The 19,657-nt window shown below is 44.7% G+C and overlaps 1 protein-coding gene across 1 annotated transcript in view; it reads left to right on the forward strand.

Moving 5' to 3' along the window:
* Positions 1 to 18,953, forward strand: part of LOC311234815 (tripartite motif-containing protein 16-like) — a gene marked incomplete at its 5' end in the record, with an annotated part of 21,501 nt that extends 2,548 nt beyond the window's left edge. Inside the window, 7 exons of the mRNA XM_084322059.1 lie at positions 241 to 615; positions 3,444 to 3,539; positions 15,120 to 15,287; positions 15,593 to 15,755; positions 16,835 to 16,966; positions 17,428 to 17,478; positions 17,606 to 18,953. Coding sequence (XP_084178185.1) covers positions 241 to 615; positions 3,444 to 3,539; positions 15,120 to 15,287; positions 15,593 to 15,755; positions 16,835 to 16,966; positions 17,428 to 17,478; positions 17,606 to 18,141 — 1,521 coding nt within the window. The 3' untranslated portion in view covers positions 18,142 to 18,953. The remainder of the gene's footprint in view (positions 1 to 240; positions 616 to 3,443; positions 3,540 to 15,119; positions 15,288 to 15,592; positions 15,756 to 16,834; positions 16,967 to 17,427; positions 17,479 to 17,605) is intronic.
* Between the last annotated feature and the right edge of the window lie 704 nt (positions 18,954 to 19,657).

Below are 19,657 nucleotides of genomic sequence, written 5' to 3' on the forward strand. Positions count from 1 at the left end.
CTAGAACACGTTCAGCTCACCCTGTAGCTGCTGTCTAACAGCTTATGCTAATAGTAGACTCAATAACAACAAATATCTCTGATTGTCAGTTTTGCGTATCGGGACTGAACCCCCCCCCCCCCCCCTCCCCCCATGTACATGAAGAGAGACAGAAACACATGTAATTTCTCATTGCAGATGTATTGTTTTCCTTGTTTTGTGCTCATCAGTGACTGAGCCGTCCTCCTTCTGTCCTCCTAGGTGGTGGAGCAGCTGAAGAGGACAGGGGGCCAGCAGGCTTCTGCCTCTGCTGCTCTGACCTACGCCGGACCAGGAGATGTGGCCTGTGATTTCTGCACTGGAACCAGACGCCACAAGGCCCTCATGTCTTGCCTGGTGTGTCTGGCTTCTTTCTGCGAGACCCACCTCCAACCTCACCACAGTATCCCCGTGTTGAAGAAGCACAAGCTGGTCAAAGCCACGGCCCGACTGCAGGACAAGATGTGTTCTAGTCACAACAAGCTGCTGGAGGTCTACTGTCGTACGGACCAGCAGTGTATCTGTTATCTGTGCGTCATGGAGGAACATAAAGGCCACGACACGGTGTCGGCTGCAGCAGAGAGGAATGAGAAACAGGTAGGACCAGAACATCTACTTCATGACGAAGATCACAAGGGGAACTATCTTACTGTTTCTTTCACTATTTGGGCAATTTGACACAATTCCTGTGAGTCTATGGAACACATCTGTACGTTTTTTTTCTCCAAAAAATTCATTGTTTTGTATTTCTAATCAAGTACTCTAAAGCAGCATTTTTCCACTTCAAGAGTTCAAGCTGTTTGTGGCTGGGCTCTGCCCATACTCGGAATGCGATTTGAGTGACAGACCCCCACCTGTAGCTCCGCCCATACTACTCTACTATCGTCAAAGTTAACCTAATACAGAAAATAATATGCCGCGCGCATACACACAAACACACACACACACAGACAGAGACGGCTCCCTCCCCCGAGAGCCCCCACCCGTGCTAGCTCAGTCTTCTCTCTCTGTCATCATCAGCGTGGCTATTTAGCTAGCTAGCCGCTAACGTTAGTTTACCATGTAAATTAATGACTAGTCTAGGATGCAAAGCACTTTCACTTTTCACTGCACATAGAAACAGCGGGAGCATTTCGGGAGCAGCACATGTCCTGCGTGTTTTGCTCATACTATTTACGTTAGGCTAACGTTAGGCTAACTCACTGCACTTCCTTCCTTGCGGTCTGCACTAAATAAAGGTAGATTGTGGGCAGTGGCTCCAACCACATTGTGTGCGCCTGGTTTGATTGATTGATTGAAAACTTTATTAACAGATTGCAGAATGGGTACAATACAGTACAGCTCAATACACACAATTGTTAAGGGGATGCAGACCAGAGAAAGACTTTCGTCTTGTTTACATCAGGGTCCCCCATTTTCAATTCATCAGTGGCAACAAACATAGAGGGGGCGGGCGTTATTATGCAGATGAGAAAAGTTTCAGATGACTCAGTTGAGTGAGGGACAAATTATGGTGAGATGAGAATTGGAAGAATGCGCCAAAATGAGAATTAGAGACATAGACCCCATTAATATAAACCCACATAGCTAGAAAACAATGCTAAACACGGGAAAAGGCCATTTATAAGATAGTTCCCCTTTAAAGAATGAGGAAGGTCCACAATGAACAAAGGTGTTTAATTAGATCATCACGAAACACAAGTGAAACAAGGTAATGATTACTGAGGAAAATAGACTAAGAACATAACCTAACAAGAGATGCAGTATGTTGAAAAGAAGAAGCAGATGAAAGAAGCAGTGCTTATAGTGCTGCCCGTTCCTTACATCACACAATTGACAGATTCTTGCTCTCTATCTATAGTAAATGATAAAAAAACGAAAAGAAAACTGAGGAGAAAAAAAAGCAGTATTTGCAAGGAATAGAATATGTCTAATCATAAGTAACAGTACTACTCTAGATTTTCCTCTTTCATGTATTTGTTTAAGAATGTTTGTTTATAACTGCTTTTAAAATGGTCTAATATTTTTACACATTTTTAACGTCTCATGCAGGCTGTTCCAAAGTGACACCCCACAGACCGAGATGCCCATTTGCTTCAAGGTCGTACGGACCCTAGGGTGTTTTAGGAGCAGTTTCCCTCTTAACCCCGTAGATACCATCTCTGCCTGTGAACAGAGTTCTGAATGTTACTAGGCACTGTATTATTGATTACTTTAAACACAATTGGCGCCGTTTTGAATTTAACCAGGTCAGTGAATTTCAAAGTTTGATTCTTTAAAAACAGAAGGTTAGTGTGAGGGAGTGAGGAGTTCATTTTGTGATGTGAACAGCGTGGCCAAAGGCCGCCAGCACGTCTCTTGTTTTCCAGTAACCAGCTAGTGTTACTCAGTTGTGTTTTGAGAGAAATCATGACATGACTGGTTGGGCAGTCAGAGTAAACGCTAGCGTTTTCTATTGGAAGCAACTTAAGGCACATCAATCCCAATGAAAACCACAAACTGCAAGAAAGCACTTGTGACTCACAGACCTCCTGAACAGACCACAAGAGCAGGGGCGTAGCTGTAGATTCTGAGCCCCATGAAAGAATGTATTTGTAGGCCCCCAGTGAATCTGTGCGCGCAAGAGAATTATTTTTTTGGTAATTTATTTATTGATGAAAAGAAAACGCATAATATGGTTTTCACCTATACATTCGGATCAGCAGTTCAGCACCTGCACTGTTGGTGGGTGAGCCTAGTAAAGGATGTCGCATTGCGTTCATCTTCAACTAATGGACCAATGCAATAGTCTACCAAAGCCCCCCCTCTCTCTCTATATATCTCGCACACACACACACACACACACACACACACACACACACACACACACACACACACACACACACACACACACACACACACACACACACACACACACACACATACACACACACACACACACACACACGAACACACACACACACACACACACACACACACACTTCAGAAACAAACATAGTATCAATGAGAGCAGCAATAATACACCTGAGTGATTATTGAGTCTAGTAAAAAAAAAAAAAAAAAAAAAATTGTTGGGCCCCCCCAGTGCTGGGCCCTTGGAATCATCCTAAGCCCCCCCCCCCCCAGCTACGCCCCTGCACAAGAGACAATATAAAACATAATGTATACATGCCATACCTCCTTCACTCATTGGGGGGACATATTTATTCCCAGTTATATAGCATGTTGCGGACATAATATGTGCTCCAACGAGCATGCATTCTAGTTTGTTACTGTTTTCTCTCATCCGCCATGTTTAAACAAGATGCAATTACCTCTCATGGCCACAGGGTGCAAATCTTACACTATAGAGATAAAGCTGTCTCTAGTGTAGCTTTAAATGAAGTCCCTAACTAAACTCTTCTTCCTACGTTGATTTGTTACAGAAACAGCTGGGGGAGAGTCTTTTCAAAGTCCAGGAGAGAGTCCAGGAGAGAGAGAAGGAGCTGAAAGCACTCAGACTGGCTGTGGAGACACTGAAGGTGAGGTCATATGAAACTGGACTTTGAAGAAGAAGTCTTTATTTGTAGCACATTGCTACATCGTCATGCAGCGAACACACACATGCGAGATGGGTGACACATGGGACACGCATGCATTTTTTGGCATTCAGTCGTCTGGTAATCTGAATGTTCCCGGTTCGATCCCAGCTCTTCCTGGAAGCATGCCAAAGTGTCCTTGAGCAAGACACAATGGGCCTCATTCACGAAGTGATATAAGAACAGATTTAGTTCTTAACTAGCATTTCTTCTTATTTTGTTATTACCTGGGATTCAGCAATGTTTTCTATTTTTGCTTTTCTCTTAGGCAAGACCAAATTCTAAGAGTGTTCGAGAGTACTCTTACCGAGATAAGAAACTCTTACCCAGATAATTTTTTTTAAAAAAGCCTACAATTGGTCAATTGCTCCCAAATATATAAAAAATAATTAAAAAATAATAAGAGTATTGGTGAATGAGGCCCAATGTGCCCAGAGATGGTGTAGTGGTTAGGACCCTGCCTCTGGAACCACATGTACCCCTGTTAGCCTGCGATCCAATCCTGCCAGAGCCTTCTTTCCTGTATCTGCCCTATTCTGCATCCCTCTCCACCATCTTACTGCGTCTAAATAAAGAAAACATACTCTCTTAATAATAATAAATAATGGTTTTAATAAATAATAATAATAATAATAATGGATTGGATTTTATATAGCGCTTTTCTCTGACTCAGAGCGCTTCACAGAGTCCATTATTCGTTCATACACAGTCATACCGGTGGTGGTAAGCTACAATTGCAGCCAGAGCTGCCCTGAGGCAGACTCACGGAAGCGTGGCGAATAATCATCGCCTACGGCCCCTCCGACCACTACCAACATTCATTCACATGCATACACATTCATACGAGGCAAGTAGGTTAAGTGTCTTGCCCAAGGACACAACGGCAATGGGATGTACATGGGCTTGAGAAAAAGACACTGACGGAACCAACGAGCAGGTTAGCGCCTTGCATGTTAACATCAGCCTTCGGTGTGTGCGTATGTGTGTGTGTTTGATTGATTGAATACTTTATTGACACAACAGTAGGACAACATTTTAACAATAACAGTGTCATAACGCTGGTCAAATGGATAAAACACAATAAAGCCTTGGCTTGTTTCCATTGTGGCCCATTTACATGGAACATAAAAAGGCACAAAAACACGAATGGCCATGTACAACATACAGGACACCCTAAGTACAAAAACACCTAACCTGAAAACTCATACAGTCATCTAATGTTAAAATAAATTTTAAAAACCGCAAACACTTAAAAGCAACTCATGATAAAGAGAGATAAAAACCAAATTATGATAAAAGAGATAAAAACCAAATTAAGACCAATTTGAGTTGCTGCTGAGCCATGATTTTAGGGCGGATTTAAATCCGAGAGGGGAGTTCAGGGCCCTCATTTATCAACGTTGCGTACGCACAGATATGTGCGTAACCCGTGTGTACGACCATTTCTAAGCAAAGTGTGGGATTTATCAATTTGAACGTGAACTTGACTTTGTGCTTATATCTACGCACAGCTCGGAGCATGCGTAGCTGACGCCCCGTGGTAGAATATCGTTACTGCAGACGGACGGCATATGCGCTCCTCAGTTCATGCATTAGTTTCAACGCGGAAATAAGCTTTCGTGCATTACTCCCGACACTGGCGCGTGTTCTGTATGAACCGTAATTCATTATAGTTCATTGTGAAATAGCGATAGTAGTGTAATTATTGTCAAACCCTAAATAGCATGTGGAATAGGTCTTTCTCTCCGAATGAATGCAGCATGGTTTATATATAGCGTTATCGGGTGCACTGACTGCAGTCGCAGGAACTGTTTTCAGAGATAGCATCAGATAGGGATGAATGAATGAATGAGGGGCAGTCTAATTGCAGAGAGAACATAATATTAACTAGAGTCCACTACCCGAGACACCTCCTTCATTTGTACCGCAATTTGGGACCCAAATTGGAGCTATAAGCTTAAAAGCTTTTCCGTGCTTATTTGAGAAGGGTCCAGCTGCAGAGCCGGAGAGCAACGCTTGCAGGGTCAAGATAGCACTTATACTATTTTGAGAAAGACAGCAGAGAGACAGACAGCAGAGAGACAGACAGACAGACAGACAGATAGACACTGTTCCACAGTGTGTGTGTGTGTGTGTGTGTGTGTGTGTGTGTGTGTGTGTGTGTGTGTGTGTGTGTGTGTGTGTGTGTGTGTGTGTGTGTGTGTGTGTGTGTGTGTGTGTGTGTGTGTGTGTGTGTGTGTGACTACTAGTCTCCTAGTAGAGACTCCCCCCCCCCTCTGGACCACCTCCTAGTAGAGACCCCCCCCCCCCCCCTCTGGACCACCTCCTAGTAGAGACCCCCCCCCCCCCTCTGGACCACCTCCTAGTAGAGACTCCCCCCCCCCTCTGGACCACCTCCTAGTAGAGACCCCCCCCCCCCCTCTGGACCACCTCCTAGTAGAGACCCCCCCCCCCCCCCTCTGGACCACCTCCTAGTAGAGACTCACCCCGCCCCCCTCTGGACCACCTCCTATAGTAGAGACCCCCCCCCCCTCTGGACCACCTCCTAGTAGAGACTCACCCCCCCCCCCCCCCCTCTGGACCACCTCCTAGTAGAGACTCACCCCCCCTCTGGACCACCTCCTAGTAGAGACCCCCCCCCCTCTGGACCACCTCCTAGTAGAGACTGTACGACCGGCTGCGATGAGGAGGGGGAATTGCAACCACCGCAAGCAAAACTTAACCCTTTCACTGCAGTACACGGCTGTAACCAGAAAAGTCAAGTCATTAATCCTCATCTTCGTCTTCTTCCTAGAGAAGTCTCTACTAGGAGGTGGTCCAGGGGGGGGGGGGGTCTCTACTAGGAGGTGGTCCAGAGGGGGCTGAGTCTCTACTAGGAGACTAGTAGTCACACACACGCACGCACGCACACACGCACACACACACACACACACACACACACACACACACACACACACACACACACACACACACACACACACACACACACACACACACACACACACACACACACACACACACTGTGGAACAGTGTCTGTCTGTCTGTCTGTCTCTCTGCTGTCTGTCTCTCTACTGTCTCTCTCAAAATAGTATAAGTGCTATCTTGGCCCTGAGAGCGTTGCTCTCCGGCTCTGCAGCTGGACCCTTCTCAAATCAGCACGAAAAAAGCTATAAGCTTATAAAACGATTTAATATGCTAAACTTCGTTTTAAATTCTTTAATTCACATTTGTTTATTGCATAAAGATTTTCCCGACATAATGCTACCTGCCCCGACCAGATCCGTGACTCTGTTGCGATACAGATGAATTATCTACTCAGAATAGTATAAAGTGGCTATCTTCTATGCTGTAGATCACTGCTGGTACGTGCGTGCAGAACCTTTATTTCAGCGGGGACTGTACGTATTTATTTGACGTTACTGTACAATATATGTGTGTATTAAAAGACGGAGCTGTCTTTTATTGTAATATAATAATAATTAATATTAAATAAATGAAGAAAGGCATTCTTATTCCAGCATGCATTAATGACACCAACGGGCAACGGCAAAACAGTGGTTCTGTATCACACTAGCTCCCGCTCAGCGTCTCATTGCATATATCTCGCTTCAGCATATATACACTGAATACATTTAAAAATGTACCTTTAAATGCCAGCATTCATCTGGCCACACCCCCATCCGCTTACCTATATAAGCAGGGGTGGTGCCACACACTCATCTCCTTCTCAAATTTCATCACATGCAACGTGTTGCTCATATGCCCACTTGACGTGGAGAAAAATATTGGCTGGAAGAGCAATGTTTACGAGGAAAGGAAGAACAAGGAGATACGTTGACATCATATCTTTATTTTCTCTCTCACTATTTTCGAGAAAATACGGCGATATTGTCTTCGTCACTGGAGTGTTTGGAAGATGGTGATCATTCTAAAATCCTCCACCGGTTTTCGTATTGGGAGCATCCCGCTGCATGCCTCTCAACTGCAGTTCCTTGCTGTGTTGGTTGGGGTGAAACCTTTCAGGACACAGCTGAACTGTAGGACGCGCCGCTGTTGTGAGAAGCGGTGGGTTTCAGGTTGGGTGAGTACTGTTTGCTTGCGGCTCCACTTGTCTGTTAGTGCTATGGGGGCTAACTGACAATGTTTACGAACACCGGCCCCAGATTAAGGTCTTTTGTTCAGCCTCTTAGGCAGCAGCGGAAGACCTTGATCTGAAGCCCATTATAGTTTAACTAGTGGGCCACGACCATTAACACTGGTGATCCCTGTGTTTTCTGGACGAGTGGATGTCTCTCTGTCACCGTGTTAGGCCCCATCTTTCATATCCAAATGAGAGTATTCCCTCACGAGGAGATATGGGCATAGATGTTCATTAGCGGAAGATCTGTGTTCAAAGTCAGCTACACAGGCCAGTTGGGTATTGTGCTGGCTCCGTCGGGTGTTGGTAAAATCACCGTTGTAAAACTGTGTTAACATCTTGTTTCTCTTTTCTCTTAAAAAGTGAGGAGGGTTTCAGAACGGCGGCCTGTCTGGGTGAGTGTTATATCATTGTGTACAAGTTCAGGTGATAGCTGCTTAGCTTACGTGCTAGTGGTGGCCTACTGTTAGCCAGTCAGCTGTTAGCTGCGGCGCTAGCCTGCTGTGATCACTACGTGGCCTATCTAGGTTAGGCTAGGAAACGTTAGCTTGCTGCTATCGCTGCTTAGCTTACGTGCTAGTGGTGACCTACTGTTAGCCAGTCAGCTGTTAGCTGCGGCGCTAGCCTGCTGTGATCACTAGGTGAGTAGGTGGCCTACCTGGCTAGGCTAGGAAACGTTAGCTTGCTGCTATCGGCCGAGGCCCAGCGCGGGGTGGCTCCGGCTCCTCGCGCGCCGCCGCGGTTCCCAACTCCCCTCTCCCTCACGGGGAGAGGCGGGGGGCATTCGGCTCCCCTCTGGTCGCGTGCGCCGTAGCGTAGCGACCGACAGTTGGAGCGGCCGTTAGCTTAATGCTACTCTGTTGAACGTGCTTTGATTATAACATGTTTTAACACTCTTGACTACGACGTCATCTTTGACAGAGGATGTTCGTCGACCCTGCCCTGAGCCAGGACGGCAAGGATTGCGTCAACAAAGGGGACCGTAGCGACGGGTTGGAGCGGCGACGCTGGCCGGGTCGGCAACACAGAATGGCTGTGTTTACTACGGTGCCTTGAGACTGCACTTCGTTGATCTACGCTCCGGGTAGGCAAGGTTTGGCCAGACCTTATACACTGCTTCTGGCTTTCCCTTCTAAATGTTTTGTAAATAACGATGTTTTCCAAAACGAGTGTTGCTGCACTACATTGAGGATACGACGCGAGTTATGTGTGAATTGTCTTGTCACTGGTATTTAGCTTCTCCATGCAAATCGGGTTGTTGTTACAGATGTGAAAATGATCTGGTTTGTTGTGTTGAGAAACATCATGTGTGTACCGTGTACTCACAACTAAGGGGGTTAACTAACCTATAAAGCTATGCTTAGTGACAAATGAGTAAAGAATGATTCTTTTCTCAGCCTGTAATGACAATGAACAGTGTGTTCACATATTAACAGGTTTTCCTGTTTTAACTGGCCGTATTAAGGGTAAAGTAGGAGGATTGTGTTTCCCCCCGGTTCCCTGGGGACTTCTTCATCCTCCTATCAGACATGTTGTTGCACTACATTGTGTCACTGTGTGGTAGGGATGCGATGTAACCCTTAGCTTGATTGCTGAGGTTGTGCTACAACTGCTGGAGAAACTTTATTTTCCTAAAAGAAAAGATTGTTTGGTCGCTTTCGTGTGTGCTTAGCAAGGCCTGTGGCCGATACGAATCGAGAATTATGTATTCTCTCATTATGAAAAACGGCGTTCCTCTGTAGAGTGTTTTTGCCATTTTTTGTAGGTGATGATGGGTTGTGTGTGTCATGTGACCTACAACTGGGTTGGACTGGCCACAGAAGCACATGTGTAAGTTTGATACCGGGGCTCTTGGAGAGCCCTCTCTATTCTGTAAAAATCAGATAGCATGTTAGCTCATGCGCTGTGTGAAGCTGTCAGACGCTTCATGGAGCTGACTATGACTGTGTCATACTCTCTTTTTGTCATTACATCGTATCATGGGTGTGGGGTCGTAAAGGGGTGAACTGGTAACCTTTCCTCCCCCTTTTTTCTGTTGGTCAGGGGTAAACCCCCTGTCCTTCAAGGTTCCTGTCACGTTGCGGTTCGGCACGTTACAGGGTGAGGGGGGGGGGGGGGGGGGGAGTTTCCTGGTCCCACGGCCTGGAATATTGGGCGTGTGCACCGCAGAAATTCCCCCGCCATAGAGTACGTCACCGTGCGCGTCTCTGTTGGTAGGACTTCCGTGTGCTGTTCAGGTCCATGTGATGGATCTGTTTTGGGGGGGTGGTCAGGGCTCCTCCTCACCAAGCTCCTATTCGGGCCTTCTGTGAGTTGGGACTCCTCCTTCCATGTGAGGGAGCCTCCTTCAGAGTACAGAGCCTCCTCCTCAGATTGTCAAGGTGAGTGGACCCTCTAGAAGGAGTCCTACTCTATTGTGTATGTATTCGATTCAATTCGATTATTGAGTGTGTATGGGTTCAGTGCCTCCTCCCCGGAGAGCCCTAAAACCAATTTTTTACATGGCTCAAGGTGCAATATATTCTTTTCAATCTGTACAGCTCGCGTGGGAAGTCTCTCTGGGGATTCCCGTCTCCTTCCTATGGGAGGGTGGTGGGATGTAAAAATGTGAAAACATTTTACCCCCGGCTGTGTAGACTGGGATACATACTGTTGGTGCTTCCTTCTTTTTTACTAAAAAGAGTTGGAGTTAGGAAGTATCACACCCCTCTTGTCGTTCCCCTGGGCGCCTTGGGGATTCAATGACAGGTCTAAATAGCCTGTTCATTGATGTGGGTGTGTCCCGACGCACGTATAGTGCTAGCTCGGGGTATTCTGTACACAGGCGACTGACTGGCACGCCTTGGTTGCTTGAGGTTAAAACGGCGTTTTTATAAAGCAACTGGGATGGAGGTTTTTCCTCTTCCGACGACCAAATCCGACGACCTGGTTTTGGTTATCGACGGATTCTCGTTCATATCTGGGGGATGATGACGGAATGGATCTGAACATATGTAGAGGGGTCTCACGCCCTGGGGGTGGGCCACCGGGCGCGGTTAGCCCGAACGTCTGGGTGGCGCCTTCTTTTCATGTTTAAGATCAACACGCATATCTGCCCCTTCTCCTGGAGTAGGCATGTCGGCGTGGTTAGGGCACGGGACTGGTTCTGGTCACACTGGTCCGGATCAGTTGAACCCGTTGTCCGCCGGGGATGCAGATCTGCTGTTCTGGTACCCTGAGGGACTTGGGCTTTTTTCAGGGGGAAAAATGCCAGGTCGGTCCGGGTGTCACAGGGTTAAGCACTATGGAGACCCTGGTTGGGTACGTTTTTTACTCAGCACTGTCGTAATGGCTTACGGCCATGCCAACCTGTACACGCTCAATCTCGTCAGATCTCGGCCGCTACACAGGTTGGTCCTGGTTAGTACTTGGTTGGGAGACCGCCTGGGAATACCAAGTACGGTGTGCTTGGGGCTGGTTCTCCATTCTTTTTCGCTCCTCTCTCACGCATGGCGAAGAGGGGCCTGTTGGGGTGGTCTTTGACCTCCTCTGGTGACCCTGTGCTTCCCGTATCGCCGGGCCCGGTCCGAAGTAATGTTTCGTCGACCCGTAGGCCTGGGTTAACCCTTTTTTGAAAAACTGAAACACTAGCCGGTGTATACCCGCAGGTGTGTTTTGGAAATTTTTCTTGAGGGGTTATAGGAACAACCACCGCATTGAGTAACACCAAGGTGGTTGATTCCCTGGTGTGTTGGAGCAGTGTCAACTCCCGGGTTCACCGGTTGAGGGTGCCCCTGCACGTTCATGACGTCTGCCAATCGTGTCAGCCTTCTCTGCATCAACCCCTCTGGGTGGGTTTTTTTTAATGGAGGCTTGGTCATGCAACACCGCCAGCTTCCGCCCCTTCCGCCGGGGCGGCTGTGTTCAGCTGTCTCCTCTGGCGCCTGTCTCGTCCGCAGTCTCCAGGCTAGGGTTAACAGCCTGTTGCCTGGTTTTTCCCCGGTGCGCTGCCTGCTTCCGTTGGTTAACCTTTTTTGTGTGCTTACGGCCATGCTGACTGCCTGTTCTGCAGGGTCAGTGTGCCAGGCGGTGTACTATTGGGGGGACAGGGCCCGCTCGGCTGAGGGGCCTTTGTCCGAATACGCTGGCGATGTGGGGGGCGGGGTCACTAAGTGCCCACCTGGTGGGGTCTTGATGCTGGCATCATGGACTTCTCCGGGTCCCCGTTCCAGGGGGTCCAGTCCCTTTGGTGGGTCTGGGTCTTCCTTCACACTCCGCTGCTACGGCCTTGCCACGGGGTTGGGTTTGCCCTTGACCCCGTGATTCTGGGGGCAGTAACGAGGTTGTTTCCTCCGTTCGTTCCCGGGTGGCATGCGGGTTGTGCGTGTGTGTAGTCGTGGGGTCAAGCCACGGTCTGCTCACCCTGTGCGTTGAGTTGCTTGAGTGCCTCTTCGCACGGTCGGGTCCGTCGCCCTCCCGGGAAACCTCTAATAGGGGGGGTGCCCTCCATTAGGGGGGGTCGGGGGGGCTCGGCCCTCCCTGTTCTGATGGTTGTGGGGGGCCTTCAGCGGGGTGTATTTGTCGAGCTTCTAGCTCCCGCTCAGCTCTTATTATGCAATGAGACGCTGAGCGGGAGCTAGTGTGATACAGAACATTGGGTTATGACTATAACCAAGTTCTGTTAACACTAGTGGACGCTCAGCGTCTAGACGCCGCTGCGGCCCTTGATTTTTCATTGTGGTGAAATTTGTTGGGAAGGAGATGAGTGTGTGGCACCACCCCTGCTTATAGGTAAGCGGATGGGGGTGTGGCCAGATGAATGCTGGCATTTAAAGGTACATTTTGAAATTTATTCAGTGTATATATGCTGAAGCGAGATATATGCAATGAGACGCTGAGCGTCCACTAGTGTTAACAGAACGTGGTTATAGTCATAACCCAACGTTAATGGTTTTTATTAGTGTTTGCGGTGTCCAGGCAGCAATGGTCTTTTAGGAAGTTAATAGATATAATATCCGACATCACCGTGTACAACACGCTTCCCTCGGCTTAGTCCACTTTTCCACATTTCATGGGGGTGTTCCATGGTTAATTACGGGCGGTGCTATATGCAAATACTTAAAACCATGCACGAGCAGAGGCGGTTAGGTGGCCGAGTGGAGATTGCGTTCGTCACCAACCCTGGAGCTGTGAGCTGGATTCGCCTGTTCGAATCCAGCTCACAGCTCCGGGGTTGTCACCAGCTTGGCTGGCCGTCTGCACTAATACAATTGGCTGTATTAGAGGGTGGGAGAAGCTGGCGGGGTGGGTCCGGGTCGTTGTAAACAGCGACTCCTACAGTTCGGTCGGGGCGCCTGCTAAGCGCGGATAGGACTTGAGGGGGATAGTGTGATCCTCCCACACGCTACGCCCTCTCGATGAGAATCCGCGCTGCCAGGTGAAAAGAAGCGGTGATTGGCTGGACGTGTGTCGGAGGAAGCACGTGGTAGCCTCCACTCTCCCAGATGATCTGACTGTGGGGGGTAAGTGCGCAGCGACCAGGAAGGGACTGGGAATTGGCATACGACTAACATTGGGATGGGAGAAAATCGGAGGAAAATGGAGGGGGAAAAAGATCAATAAAATAAAATAAAAAAACCATGCACGAGCTCAAGCGTAGGATCAAAGTGATATTTATCAAGACAGGTGTGCGTAGGACCTGTGTACGCACGTGTGATAAATCCCGTTTTTTTTTGTGCGTGCACACATTCTAAATTCTGTGCTTACGAACGAAAGTAGAAGACTTTCTAAGAATGTTTGATAAATGAGGGCCCAGGAGTTTTAGGAATGTTGGCAGGACATTCCACATTACAGTAGCCGAGTAAAAGAAATAATAAAATGCGTCTTTCCCCATGCATGTCCTGACTCTCGGCGGGACCAGATCCGCGGGGCTCCCTCTTGTGGTGTGTTTGTGGACCTCTCCTACTTTATTAAAATAATTTACTAGGTACTTGGGGACCGTTTCTTTCAGTACTTTAAAAACCAGTAGCATTTTAAGCTGGTGTACCCTTTCCTCAACCCTGAGCCATCCCAGACTGTTAAAGTGGGCTGGCGTTAGGTGAGTCCTAAAGTGAAGGTTGTGCAGGAGTCTCACTAGTTTATTTTGGGAGGTCTGGAGCTTTGTTTTTGGAGATGTTGCTGTACCATGAAGTGCACACGTAGTCAAAGTGACACTAGATCCAGACTATTGAAACTTAAAGAGTTAGCTGAAATACAGACTTTATTAGTTTTGTTTAGAGCAAAATGCAGAGTATTACCAGCAAATATACAGAGGTTGTTCGTTCTCTGTCCAGATGACAGCAGAAGGAAATAAAATTTTAAGCACCAATTTGCACAAACCACCTTAAAACAAAGGTGCACCTCAGTTATATCAAACTATGGAACTCTTTGCAGAATGATGAAAAGAGTTCTACTAATATATTTCACTTCAAAAGGTTGTACAAAGAAAAGATAAATAGACAGTATAGCACAGTTTAGTATAATATTGCAGTTTAGCATAACAGGATAACATTACAGTATAGGCTAGTAGGAGTATAGTAATATAGTATATAGCAGCATAACATAGAATAATAATGTATTAAAATATTGTATAATACTGTATACCAATATGGTGTAGTATAGTATGTAATGTAATAGTAGTAATAGTATGATTTAGTTATATTACAATAAAATATAAATAATAAAATGATATAGTATATAGAAGTATAATATAGAATAATATATTATATAAATGTATAGATACGTGTGTGTATATAAATGAATTAACCTAAATATGTAGTTTGACTGATAGATACACAAAATGTGTTTATTTATGTTGAATGTTGAATGTTTAATTTAATTGTGTTGATGTTTCCATTTTTGCAAAATGGGTATGTACATTCTGTTTGGTTTGGGGACATTGCAATAAGTCTATCAGTGTGCGGTATGTGTGTAGGGGCAGGTACATATAAGAACTTTTCTTCATCCTGTTCCTTTCCGGCATGGAATTTGGTGGATCATATTCATAGGTAATGTTGGACTGTGGTAATTCCATGTACGAATAAATAAATGATGATGAAGTTCAAGTTTGTTTATTATTTGTCATAGTAAAATACAGAATACTTTAAATTAAATGCTTTTTTCTGTATGAGCCCCTGATAGTTTGCTTCATACAGTAATAGATCAAAAATTCTAAATAAGTAAAAAAGTATGTAGAATAAAGTAGTGTTCAGTCAATAATATACATATATACAATATAGAATACAGAATAAAATGAGTAACAGTGAGGTACAATGCAGAAATGGAATGATGTACAAAACTTAGGGTAAGGTGCAATGAGGTGAAAGCCAGTGAAAAGATCTTCTCTGAGATGATCCGCTCCATACAGACTAGGCGCAAGGAGGTGAAGGCCCTGATCGGAGCCCAGGAGAAGACTGCAGTCAGTCAGGCTGAAGGGCTCCTGAAGCAACTGGAACAGGAGATAGAGGAGCTGAGGAGGAGAGGGGTGGAGCTGGAGCAGCTGGAGCACACTGACGACCACATCCATTTCATTCAGGTTCACTAGATGTTAATATATTCTATTCCTTTTTTATTTAAACCATATAGATCTACTTTAAAATGTCTGTTTCTGCCCATGTACTATTTGCAGTAGTAAAGTCAATAGAAATGTACGGTGAATCACTAGTATTCCTGTGGTTTTACCAAATAAATACTATGTATATTGTTATTTCTATAGTGATTCACTATAGTATTTCTACAGCCATTTGTACATCTACATTTTTTTTTAAATACTACAATTTTACTGTAGGTGATTTTCATATGATTCTGACTCTTTGTTTAATATAATTTCTCTCTATCCAGGGTTTCCAGTCCTTCTCCAGTCCCAGTGTATCTCCAGACTTACCCAGTATCGCTGTCCATCCTCTACGACGTGACTTCAGGAATGTGAGTGATGCTGTTTCTGAGCTGAGAGACGAACTGACGAACATCCTGAAGGATACGTGGCCGAAGATATCAGGAGAAGGTGAGATGAATATATACACTGTTGTAAAACATGAAGATATCAGGAGAAGGTGAGATGAATATATACACTGTTGTAAAACATGAAGATATCAGGAGAAGGTGAGATGAATATATACACTGTTGTAAAACATGAAGATATCAGGAGAAGGTGAGATGAATATATACACTGTTGTAAAACATGAAGATATCAGGAGAAGGTGAGATGAATATATACACTGTTGTAAACCATGAAGATATCAGCAGAAGGTGAGATGAATATATACACTGTTGTAAAACATGAAGATATCAGGAGAAGGTGAGATGAATATACAGGTGCAGCTCAATAAATTAGAATATTGTGGAAATGTACATTTTAGGGCTGTCAGTTTATCGCATTAATTAGATTAATTAATGACACAGCAAATTATCGCGTTATGAAAATTAACTCAAAATGTATACAAAAATTTAAAAAATACTTTTTTAAATAATTTTCATTACATTTTTTTTTTAATCTGATTCATTCCATAAGAACGTAGAATAAACATTTACAATTTCCTTTTTCAAATGGCCATTTGCATGTTCTTGGTATCTGATTCTAGGGACATCTATGGATCTCAGGGAATGTATTTCGAGTGTCAGAAATACTGTGTCTGTTACTAGGCTTGAGTAAATTGTAATGAACCAAATAAGAATATCAATAAATAATTTTTTTTTACTGTAAATAACACCATGCTAAAATTGAGCAGACCGGAAAAATCGAAGCAAATTAATAAATGGAAGATGATTTAACAGAAGGTTTTGTAGATAGAGTACTGAATTCTGCCATCCGGACACATGCCATTTGAAATATGATTATAGAATATCAGGCCTAAAATGGTTAAGCAATTAAAATGCGATTAATTAGATTAATTAATTACAAATCCTGTTATTAATTAGATTCATGTTTTTAATCGCCTGTCAGCACTAGTTAATTTATTTCAGTGATTAAATTCAAAAAGCGAAACATTACACACAAAGTGAAACATTTCAAGCCTTTATTTGTTTTAATTTTGATGAGTATGGCTTACAATCACAAAGCGGGCGCTGACATGGAACCCACAGGGCAGGAGGAAGAGAGGCAGACCGAAAGCCACCTGAAGAAGAACCACAGAACAGGAGATGAAGAAAGAAGGGCTGTCCTGGCAAGATCTGGAGCGGAGGGCACAAGACCGGGATTTAAAGGCCTAAGTAAAAGTAAGTAATGGCTTACAGCTCATGAAAATCCCAAATTCAGTATCTCAGAAATTTTTTATTTTACATAAGACTAATAAAAAAATATATATATTTAATATAGAAATGTCAGCCTACTGAAAAGTATGTTCACTCAGTACTTGGTTGGGGCTCCTTTTGCACAGATTACTGCATCAATGCGGTGAAATAAATGGACTTTTCCACGATATTCTAATTTATTGAGCTGCACCTGTATAGACTGTTGTAAAACATGACTCAATGCTGGCTACACTCCAGCAGGTTGCATACAAAGACAAATAAATAAAGACAAGTGACATCACAATAGAAACCCAGAATGAGCCTCCCTGTGAACCCACTCGTCAGGACCTCTGAAACAGCTCAAGGAGCAAATCAGAAATAAGTGATGAGTTCTATTGTTTATCTATTGTTGATAACATGCTATGACTGATATTTTGTGTCTCTAGTTCCTCCAGTAGTTCCACCAAAGCCCGGGACGAGAGAGTACTTTTTACAACGTGAGTTCCACGATAACCTCTTTCTATCACTTGTGTTGTCGTGTGTCGGCTGACGGACAGACTCTGACATAATAGAGGTTGTGTGTTTTAATTTGCTCTGATTTGATGTCATGTGTTTTTCTCCCAGACGCCTGTCCCCTCTCACTGGACCCAAACACAATGAAGAACTCCCTGTCCCTGTCAGTGAAGAACAGGAAGGTGACTGGTTCACAAAACGACCACGGCTACACTGACCATCCTGAGAGATTCACTGCCTGGAGTCAGGTGTTGTGCAGAGAGGGTCAGTCTGCACGCTGTTACTGGGAAGTAGAGTGTAGCGGCTCCTGGGTTCGGACAGCAGTCTGTTACAAAGACATCGAAAGAAAAGGTGCTGTTGGTGCTGCTGTGTCATCCTTTGGATACAATAACAAGTCCTGGTGTTTAGAGAGCCGCTATAGTGGAGGCTACCTGTTCATTCACAATCATGTTAAGACTCAAGTGTCAGGCCCTCTGTCCTCCAGGATAGGAATGTACCTGGATCACAAGGCAGGTACTCTGTCCTTCTACAGTGTCTCTGACACCATGACCCTCCTCCATACAGTTCAAACCACGTTCACACAGGCCCTCTATCCAGGGATATATGTTGGCTCTGATTCAACAGCAGAATTGATGAAGATATGGTAGACCATGAGGCCATCATATCTATTTTTTAATATAAGTGATACCAATTAGAGATGACCGATATTTTCGGCCTACCGATATTATTGGTCGATAATGGCATTAAAATGTAATATTGGAAAAAAATATTGTTTTATGTAACCTTTACTTACCCAGGCAACCAAGTAAGAACAAATTCCTATATACAAAAGCAGCCTGCAACAAAAAACAAGGTTATGTGTACTGTACATGCATACTGTACAAGTAAATTAAATACAAAATGACAGTAGCAATAGTATACAAGGAGAATTACAATAAATAAGGGAGAGAGAAGGAATGAGAGAGAGAGGGAAAAGAGAGAGTGAGAACCAGAGGGAGATAGAGAAGAAAAGGGGAGGTGCACAGATAATGTTTACATTTAGAAAGCCTTGTTGAATGCATTCAGTGAAATTAACCCATCAATGCATACTTTTATTGTCAAAAGTGTGCATAATGTTGTGTTAATTCCACGGCAAGAGGTATGCAAAGTTACCTGAAATGTATTTGTATGTGCTCATTTCATCATTCATGTCTTTTCTATTCTAATAAAACTGAATCAAACCATAAACAAGGTGGCCTGGATGTTAGATCCTAATGTGAAAAACTGTGATTTTATATGTCTGCTCATTTTACCCTTGCTATTATTTTACTTATTTTTACTTTTATCGTTACGCCACACTATCCGCTGGGTCCATACTATAACCTTTATGTAACAGATTACAGAAATTCAAGAAGAACGTGAGGTTCTAATATGATTTGATTAATATATCTGTCTTTATGCTTTGCTCTTGCTGCTTGTTTTACACAGATTGTATGTCTTATTTCTTACTGATGTAAAGCACCTTGAACTGCAATCCCCTGCATGAAAGGTGCTATACAAATAAAGTTATTATTATCATACAGTTTCAGTTTTAGTTTATTTAAAAAGGACAGTACACATTCATAAACATTTCTGTAAATGTGTCAGTTTTAGCCAAAAACGTATTATTATTACTAAATAGACAACTATCGTCCTGTCTCTCTTCTCTCCTTTCTTTATTTTTTTATTTTTATTGATCTTTTTTCCCCTCCATTTTCCTCCGATTTACTCCCATCCCAATGTTAGTCGTATGCCAATTCCCAATCCCCCTTCCTGGTCGCTGCGCACTTACCCCCCACAGTCAGATCATCTGGGAGAGTGGAGGCTATCATGTGCTTCCTCCGACACACGTCCAGCCAATCAACCGCTTCTTTTTCACCTGGCAGCGCGGATCCTCCCTGAGAGGGCGTAGCGTAGCGTGTGGAAGGATCACACTATCCCACTCAGGTCCTATCCGCGCTTAGCAGGCGCCCCGACCGAACTGTAGGAGTCGCTGTTTACAACGACCCGGACCCACCCCGCCAGCTTCTCCCACCCTCTAATACTGCCAATTGTATTAGTGTGAACGGCCAGCCAAGCTGGTGACAACCCCGGAGCTGTGAGCTGGATTCGACCAGCTCACAGCTCCGGGGTTGGTGACGAACG

The sequence above is a fragment of the Notolepis coatsorum genome (genome assembly GCF_963971535.1).
Source record: "Notolepis coatsorum genome assembly, chromosome: 9".
NCBI lineage: Eukaryota > Metazoa > Chordata > Actinopteri > Aulopiformes > Paralepididae > Notolepis > Notolepis coatsorum.